A 9,802-nucleotide genomic window follows, 5' to 3' on the forward strand; every position below is an offset into this window, starting at 1 on the left:
GTAAGATCTTACTGGTCAGTGGAGTGCTAGGCAGTTCTTGTAATCACAAATGCACACAGATTCTGTACAGCATGAAATACTTTCCCCAAACCCCCAACTTTATTATATCCCTAAATTTCAGGTTACTTCATGTGTGTGGAAACTGTAATCCAGTAAAACTCAGGGAAATACTGAAACTGCTGTTGTACATATCTTTGCTGCTGCTGTAGTTTTTAAATTTTATTTCAGCCTCAATAAAATGGTATTGTGTGTTTTATATCTTACATTGTTTTTCCTTTTGTCCATCATAATCTTGTCCACTTCCAAATGAAGGAAGGAACAGAGGTGTTTTAGAATGCTGGGCAGGAGAATTGAAACGTGTGGGCAAACAAGTGGCAGATTCTCTTTTCTTTTGGGTTTACTTACGTTAGGAAAATAAAGTACTAACCATTATGTTTTCTGGCTTGGGTGCCATCATGAGAACCTGGTGGGGAATTAAAGAAAGACATTGCTAGCAGAGAACTAAAAGTGCTGCACAAAAATTGGTGTTTCCTATACCTGCTGCTGTAAGGTAATCCACCAGATGTGGCAGTGTGAATTCCAGATTTTCAAGGAAGATGCTGTTTTTCCATGGCTTTAGCTTTGTAGAGAGGATTACTTGATGAAATTCTGGGCCTCTTCCAAGATTAAGAGCAGACACTGTTTGGGAGGACTTAGAGCTGAGCTCCGACTTTCAATTTGTGTGGGGATCTAAGTGCATTTTTCTCACTTGTATTGCTGGCAGAGTTCCCTTTATTTGGGGGGCTTCAGTCTTCCTCAAGATTTTATTCTAGCTACATTTTGCCAGACGGTGTTCAGTTCTTACTGCTGCTACCCAGAAACACCTTGGTTTGTTCATGTGGGATGTTGTGGAATCAGAGCCTGAGACAGTCTCAGCTTTAGGTGGACCTCATCAGCCCTGGACCACTTGTTTATCCAGTCCAGTCTCAGAAGGAGTCTTTGCTGCTTCTCCAGTTGACTGTAACACATTCTTGAGAACTTTGGCTTCTTGGAGAGGAATTTTCCCTTGGTGAAGCACCTCTGACTATAGTCTTATTTGGGTGCTGTAAATTAATTGCCCGCATCTTTTACAACAGTGTAGCAGCTTCTTGGGTGATAACCTAGTGCATACGATCTGTTCTTGTGAGTCTGCCATGTGAGTGATGGTGTATCCTCCGAAGGCAGCTAGTTATTTGCATTGTCGTAGAGGTAGAAAGATGATGCTCAACCTGATGCAGAGCTCCAACATATGTAACTGAAGAAAGACAGATCATGATGTTCATGCATCCTTAAAAGAGTGTAGAGTGTTTTAGGTAAATGTAAGGATACATGGATAGGCCCATGCAAATGTAATGCAGGATACTGTAGAACACCAGTGGGAGGACTCAACTAGAACACAGCTTGTTTAAGCTGCGAATGCTGCACCAAAAACTCTGTAGCAATATGTAGAGGAATGAAGGCAGTGGGTTGATTGACATGGATGATATGCAGCTGTAGCTCATTCCCATTAAGTGGTTAAATAGCCCTGAGGAGTCTGGAAGGATGTTGGATGGAGGAGGAGCAGTGTGGTCTGACCTCTGGAGGAAGGAGGAACAGCAGGGACAGTAGCATCTGACTGATGGTAAAAGCCTTGTTGCAGCTTGCTAGCTTATTTGTGCTGTGACAGCAATATAGTCCTTTTCAGAAGTAGTTCTGTTGCTTTTAAGAAAGGTTGTTTTAAGGGTATGTTTTAATTTTATACAGCAGGATTTCTGGTTTTGGTTGTAACCTCATCATCTGGTTCCTGCCTATGGCTCTAAGCTTGCTTAAAAAAAGTATTTCAGCTTGTGAGAAGCTAAACTACATATGTTTAATAAAGGGTGTTCCTCTTGAAATTCAGGGGCTTGTGGCTTGCAGAGGGTCAAAGGAGATCATCAGATAGTCCATTTTGGTCTTTAACGTGTCAGTTCTAGGATACAAAGAGATCATGTGGAAGAGAAGCAAAGGAATTCAGGCTAAAAAAGAAAACTGTGAAGTCTGAAGACACACAATAAAGTCTCTTGTGCCAACATAGACTTACCCATCATGATCTCTGAGCAGCAATGACTGGAGATACTTCTGCACTTTTTATCTGCTTCATCAGACAAACCACCAGCATGGATATCTCATGATGCTCTTTCAAATCAACGGTGGTGTGAAGGGTTGTATGTTCAGAGTTTTGTTGTTAACTTCACTGAGATAATGGGTGGATTTACAGTCTGAAGGGTGGAAGAGATGGCCGCGAGAGGGGCGCAAAGTGATGCAAGAGGCACTACAAACAGCAGTATTGAAGCCCCTGTATCCCACAGTAATTAAGCAATGTGGGGACGTTTTTGTTATCCGGTGACTGGCTATTCCTCAGAAAGTTCCCTTTCATGCTGTAACAAACCAAGTGGTCCAGCAATTAGAATATTTGACAGATGCGATACTGAATCTTGAGTTCTTGGCTTATGTTGGATTCTCTGCCTGAGAATGAATGGTTAAAGGCATGTTGAAAGCCAGATGTGCTTTATATAGCTGGGATATTAGGCTTATTGGGGAACTTAACAGATGACGACTGCTACATATAGCTTATAACTGATTTTAATGTTTTAAAATTTGCATCTTTTATTACTAATTTATACTTTTGCTGCCCCTGGAAAACAGTGGTTTTCTTGTAGTTTCTATGGTGTTTCATTTTGTTTCTATTGAAGCAAAAGAAACTATTCTAGACCCAGCACAGGAGCAGGGAAATAGAAACCTCATGTTTCTTCAGTACCTGGATTAATTTTAAGTAGGATGCTTGGTTTTGTGCATCTCATATTTTGCAAAAAAATAGGATAAGCCTTTGTTCTTAAGCCATGGTGGTTTTTTTTCCTTTTGGTGTAAGTATGTGTCTTCTCATGCATTTGTACACACCCAGCAAGCACCTGCTGAGGCATAACTCTTACACCTGGAGCAGCTGTAACTGCTTTCCTAACTAGCAAATGCTGTGTAACAAACCACAAGACTTCAAGCATTCTCCAGTCTCCTTTTTTTTTTTTTTTTTTTTTTTTTTTTTTTTTTTTAGTTACTAATGTGGGTATCACAGTGTGCAATGATGTCGCAACAGAATGAATCCTTTCAGTCAGTTTTAACTTTGAAGCTTTTGAAATGGTATATTTTTCTTTCATGGCAAGAGCACAATTATATTGGTATTTTCACAATTCTATTTCAGATGAGAAGAAGCAGATGGTTGTGAATGTTGAGAAACAGCTCGAAGAAGCAAGGGAACTGGTATGTTCTGGCTTTTCATGTTAACTGCAAATTCCTAGGGAAAATAATAGGATCATTAGTGGTAACATTTAACACACACGATCCCCTAAGAATACTTAATCAATTATTAAATGAAATAGTATTTTTGAGATAGTTCTTATTTGAGAATATTAAATACCCAAGAGGAGTGAGTGTATCCTTTTTTTTTAATTTTGTGTTAAGTCATTTAAGGTTTGCATTATTGCTGTAAGCTATTACACGCTGCTACAGGCTTTGAGCTATGGATTGGGTCTTTTAATCCAGTTCCTAAAGTAAGTATTTACACACCTGGACTGTTAGGGTTTTTTTTCTTGTAAGACCTATGCATCGTGATTTAATCTGTGTGATTGTCGTGTAGAATACTAGATATTTTTTCTTTTCTAGCAAGTGAGGCATGAAGATACGTAGTTGTTTAAGGTCAAGTGGTCCACACTGACAGAAGAAAGCAGTGTGTTAAACAACTGTGACTTTTTTTTTTTTACTTTGTTCCCATTAAAGCCTGTCGTGTTCTCCATCTGGACGGAGCATAAAAGTAGTGTTGTAGATGTGGAGTAACTTAGCAAAGGTGTTAGTGAAAGTTGAGAAATTACTTTTTCCCACACAGCCAATAGTTGCTTGCCTGAAGCTGCTTTTGATTTTTACTTGCAAATGAGTTTGGTCTATCTAGTGTCAGAAATGTAACCTGTTAGGATGGGGAAAGGAAATCAGTTCTCCTGGCCTGAAAGTTCTTAGAGTTGAGCAACTTGAATGAATGATTTAATTACTAACTAAACAGGAATATTGGAATTCACTTTAAGTGGTGTAGGAGGAAAAAAGTCTAGAATGTTTGTTGACATACCTAGTGCTTTTCATTTAGGAATTGAATTAGTCTTGTAGTCTAGAGCATTGGAATAGCATCCAGGAAAGCTGCATGTTGGGAGGACTCCCTGTGAGGATGGCAAGGTGCCTAACCTCTCTGATTTGATACTCTGTGAGAAATGCAGTAAATTTACTGTCCCATCTCAGGAGGATGTTTTGAAGCTTTATTAAGGTCTTCTGGGCATTTTCTTATTCAAACAGCTGAAAGAAAGTAAAAATCTAGGAATGGTTTTCATCTTTTCACTACAACTTGACATAGCAAAAAAAGCATAGCAGTGCAGGGAAACTGTAGCATGGGTGGTCTGATGAAAAATAATTCAAATTTGGTTTTCTACTCAAAGTAAGATTGGAAGGAGCAGAAATAGAGTTAATGGCTCATTTCTTCTCTCCTTATGTCAGAAAAAGATCATCTGAATTTGTATTTGTTATAAGATTAAAAATTAAATCCTGTATCTCTACTTTTATCCTAATGATGATCTTCATTTAATGTGCTGGCTTTTCTTTCATGCTTTTGTTTTAGATCTTGTTGCTAATGCTGCTAGACAGGTGCTTAATTCAATTATTGGCTTTGAGCAATTACCTAACATGTTTGTGATTAATGTGAAGGCTTGGGTTTAAAAATCAATTTGAACCAACCTGCTAATAACAGAACTGATTAAAAAGATCCTCTTTTAAACTAAAGGCTACAGTAGAAAATCAAAATAAACCTAATTCCTTGCTACTGATGGTTTTCATGCATTGGTTTGCTTCATTGTCTTGAGTAGTCAAAACTGGGTTTAGCTGACTTCGGTTTATTTCCTAGTTGGCTAGGAAAGAACACTCTCATGTACTGTAAATATTATTGTAGAGATGATTTGTTTACATTGACTAACCATTGATTGTTTTAAAACACTGTCTGTTTTGTTTGGGTAAATTCACAGTGTAATTGATTTGGTCTATGTGCAGAACTGACACCAAATCTTTGAGACTCCCAGGCTGCCTTTTCAAGCCAGAGCTGTTGACTAAGGGATCTCTGGGGAGAAATCCTGTCATTCTATGTCCAGTGTGGAGTATATGAATGTTATTTTTACCAAGATTTTAAGAAGGTGTTGTGGTAACCTTAGAGAAACTGAGTATAAAATCTAGCATCTACTAGAAGAGCTGGGATTAGCATTTTGGAGGGAAATTTTACTTTAAAGAAGAAAAAGCTGTCTGTCTGGGTTTTTGCCTTTATGAGGGAAACATCAAAGAATTGTTGTGTTGCAAACGCTAGGTTATTCTTATTTAGACACTTGGGTTTTTTTACTGTTAATCTCTATTTAGTTCCAGGATTTCAGAATAAAATTACGAAGCTTACAAGTTTCATAAAATACTAGCAATTGTCCAGAGCAATTTAATGTGGAAAAGTTCCTGTGGGATGGGAGACTTATTCTGGGCTCTCAATGGACAACAGCAGCAGCACTACCTTACTTTGTTGTGTTTTTGAATGGAAACACCAGTGGCTGCTCAGCTTTTTGCTGTATTCAGTGCGGGGAGTGTACTGGGTGGTGTTAGGAGCAACCCCGAGGCCGAACCCTTGAGGAGCCTTAAGGGGGGCCCTGGTTTATGGATCTGGGCGAGAGGCAGGTGCCAGACGGCTGAGCTTCGCCGCGGTGGTGCAGCGCCAGCCAGGCCCCACCTGGCCGCTCGCTCACCGCTCCCCAGTGGGGTGGGGGGAGAAAGAAGAGTTAAAGGGAGAAAACTGATGTGTTGGGAGGGTTTAATAGCTAAAGCAAAAGCCACGTGCACAAGCAAAGCAAAACAAGGGATTCCTTCACCACTTCCCATGGGCTCAGCCGTCGGCAGGAAGGCAGGGCTCCATCACGTATAACGGGGCTTGGGAAGACAAACGCCATCCCTCTGAACATCCCCACCTTCCTCCTTCTTCCCCCAGATGTATACACTGGGCATGACACCCTACGGTGTGGAATGTCCCTGGGGCCAGTTGGGGCCAGCTGTCCCGGCTGTGTCCCCTCCCGACTCCTTGTGCCCCCCTCCCTGGCTGCTCACCGGTGCGGTGGGGTGAGGGGCAGAGAAGCCCTTGGCTCTGTGCAAGCCCTGCTCAGCAGCACCCAAACGCCTCTGTCTTACCAACGCTGTTTCTGCACGACTCCAAAACACAGCCCCACACCAGCTACTGGGAAGAAAATTAACTCTATCCCAGTCAAAACCAGTGCTGGTGGAGAGTTTAAACTTAACCAGTAACAGAAGTTTGAGCTTGTAGGTTTTCTAAAGAAAGTAAGTGCCAGGTTGTTTTTACCTTTAAGTAGAATTAAGCTCTGTTCTTGCTTGTGTATGAGAAATAGGATTTTATGACCAGTAATATGAGGCCTGAAAGTGAAAATACATAAAGTTAGGTTGCATTTGGACCTTACAGTCTCTGATACTGACTCTTTAAATTGAACATTTTGGATTTCATGGACTGTGGTCTGATATTTGCTATAAATTCTGTATTCACTGGAAGATGGTTTCATTTTTATATAATAGCTAAGAATTGAGACTTCATTAAAATATCCTGACCTTGCACATCTAATTATATATACACGAGGAATGATTTCTACGTTTATAGAATATTTGAGATCAAATATATTGAGATTAAATTGATAAGAAATAAGCCATTAATTCCAGCTATCGGTCTAATTTATGATACCCCATTGGAAAGTTAAGCCTGAGCCAAAGAACTGGGCAGAATTAGAAATGGCTTTGTATGTTTCAATTCATTACTGACTATTTAATTAAAGTCTTAAAGTCTTATTATTGAATATCATTTTGTATAATCAGAATAGATCAGGCAGAATGTCTTTGGAGTATCTGGTAATTCCATTGATTAAATTCAGATGCTTTTTTTATGATATGAGGATGAAATTTCAAAGTGTAAGCAAGCAATTACATAGGAATAAACTGTAGCTGTCCCTTGTGAAGACCTGTAACCAGGAGCTTGGGACCCTAATTAAAAGGCATTTCTGTTCCAATGCCATATTGTTCAACCTGGAATTGCAGGAAGCAAGTAAATATTGTTTTGGGTGCCTATTACAACCAAGGAGAGGTATTCTTTTACTTTTTAAAGTAAGTTGGGAAGATTTTAAAAGGTCAGATTCTTAAGCTGTGCAAAACAGAATTCGCAAACAGACAGCATCGTGTAGAGGAGGCTTGGTGACCCAGTGGGCAGGTAATTAGCAGGTAGTGCAGCCTTGGTTTGTAACTCCTTTTGATTTTCAGTACCTCTGTGCCATACTTCTGTGTTTCAGGCCTCTTAGTGTTTTACATGGCAAGAATAAATAGAAAAAGCTTCTGAAAGATATATTCTCTCTGACCTTTCAATGCATTCAACTGTATACAAGTTCTTGAATGGCATTGTTGCTAAACCCTGAAATTCAGCTATTCAATATACCTACATACACATTTGAGATACGCATTTAGGCAGTCATTTCAGATACTGTAATTCTGCTGAGTAAGCAATAACTAAAAGAACAAGAATTATTTTTTAAACATAGAGGCTGCTGGTAAATAAAACTTTAAACGTATATATATGCACACACAAATATATACACATATATGAATGTGTATATATACACGTGAGTGTGTGTGTAAATAAATAAAATAGCTTTTTCAGCCAAGGGTTTCCAAAACCACACAGCTAGATGGAGGCAGGCGTTCTTCTGAACTATGCTAATTTGTAGGAAGGTTATTTAACCTCAGTTTTACTATTTTCTTGTAATAAAATGTGTTCATCACATCTGGAAACGAAATCCAGAAATGTTTGACTAGAATCATTCCTTGTGTTAATAATATTAGTTTTGTCACTTGTTTATTGACAAGGCTGTGTAGAAGTTTTGATAAATGGTTTATTTATTGCAGAATAAACAACACTTTTCTTGATAAAGAAGGAATATTTCTTAATATTTGTGAACAATTTAGGTAAATTCATCCTTGCTCTAATACCCTTTTGATTTACATGTCTTTATTTTTACTTATTAGCTTGAGCAGATGGAACTTGAAGTTCGAGAGATCCCACCTCAAAGCCGAGGAATGTACAGCAGTCGAATGAGAAGCTACAAACAAGAAATGGGAAAACTTGAAGCTGATTTTGTGAGTTTTTAATGAATTACCTAAAGAAGGCGTCGATCAGATTTTTTTAAAACATAATAATGCAGTTATTCAGGCAACTGAAATGTATTTTTGAGTAGTTTGACAGATGAGTTCTGTGTGTATCTTGCTGTGTTCTGGACAGATGAAAACCAAACTAGGGAACTGAAGCTTTTCTTTTTGTAGCACTCCCATACCAGTGTTCAAGTTGCTACCTTGCTGTCCCTTTGCCCTGGTTCTGAATCGTTTCTGTGCCATTAAACATTGTCAGTGTTCATGCTATAGGCAAAATAGCTTTTGATCCGGTTTCTCAAGGAATGACTGGTAGAACATCAGAGTTAATACTTAAATTACTGCATAAGTATACTCTGAGTGGAAAATAACTGTTTAAGACAGCTTGTAGTGATGTGGTCAGTAACATGAAAAACAATATAATCTCCAATCCATGGAATTTTTGAATGTAGTTTCTCATGTGCAGTTCATTTCTTAGTCTCTGTGATTTGTTTTCTATTCACTTAATTCTTCCTGACTTTTGTACAAATTGGTTATAAATAATACTTTTTTCAAGTAACGAATGCAAACTAACAAGATTCCCTTGTCTAGGGGATTCTGCTACAGTTATCAGTCCTTTTTTGTGGCTGAAATTTGCACTGAGTAGATATACGTAGAGACAAAATTGTTTCTTCTAAAATCCTGAAAAAGTTCAAAGGGATTGCAGAGTGTAAGGAAATGTGATGTTAATTGGCAGCAGCTCAGTTCCTGCAGGGTAGGGAAAAAGAAATAACTAGTGACAGTATTTTCTATTTAATGGAGAACTGTGAATTTTCTCGGGTTGCTGGCAGCAGTTTATTCCTTCAGGGGAGGGGAGTCAATGTTTATACCTGCATCCAGGAAATCCAGCTGACTGTCATTCCTCTGATTCTGCCAAGTTGAAGAGATGCACAGAAATGTCTTACTTAGAAGATGGTTGCAATTTTGTGAAGTTTGGAGAATGTTAGGGTAAAAAGACTTCCATCAAAATTTTGCAACAATTTCATGATGTTCCCCTGTAGTAAGTGTGCATGGCCTTGCTGGCTAAACAGTGGTTTCCAAGAGAGAACAATTTCTGGAGCAGTAGTGAATGCTGTTTATCTTCTCAGGTGTGGGAGAATTCACTGTCAGCATTTATTTATTGCTGGCCTATTTCTCCATGTAGGCAGACGGGGGAATTGGTACTTCCATATTCCTAAGCAATAGGGAGTGGGGGAGTTCAGAACCAGACACTCTTTGTGGAAGAGGAGAAAGGAGTGTGTATGGAAGGAATGCATCAGAGTCCTAGGAGTTATGTGATCAAAAGAATATAAGTTTGTGCTCAGAGCAAAATACATGAGAAAGAGGAAGGAACAGATCATAATAATGGGAAAAAATAAACAGCCCACAATTCAAGGATGGCATTCAGCAGATCAAGGGAAGAAAATGAGTGGAGTGAAAGAGCAAAGTACTGAAAGAAAACAAGTTATGCTTGGAAAAATCTCAGTTATATAGAAAATAG

At 38.9% G+C, this 9,802-nt stretch overlaps 1 protein-coding gene across 10 annotated transcripts in view; it reads left to right on the plus strand.

Annotated features, from left to right (window-relative positions):
• VTI1A (vesicle transport through interaction with t-SNAREs 1A) overlaps nucleotides 1–9,802 on the plus strand; it is a 274,053-nt gene that overhangs the window by 5,314 nt on the left and 258,937 nt on the right. For all 10 annotated transcript variants that reach the window (XM_080403348.1, XM_080403340.1, XM_080403341.1 and 7 more), the window contains exons 2-3: nucleotides 3,233–3,291; nucleotides 8,164–8,274. In XM_080403348.1, coding sequence (XP_080259474.1) covers nucleotides 3,233–3,291; nucleotides 8,164–8,274 — 170 coding nt within the window. The remainder of the gene's footprint in view (nucleotides 1–3,232; nucleotides 3,292–8,163; nucleotides 8,275–9,802) is intronic.

The sequence above is a fragment of the Falco punctatus genome (genome assembly GCF_963210335.1).
Source record: "Falco punctatus genome assembly, chromosome: 9".
In the NCBI taxonomy this organism is placed as follows: Eukaryota; Metazoa; Chordata; class Aves; order Falconiformes; family Falconidae; genus Falco; species Falco punctatus.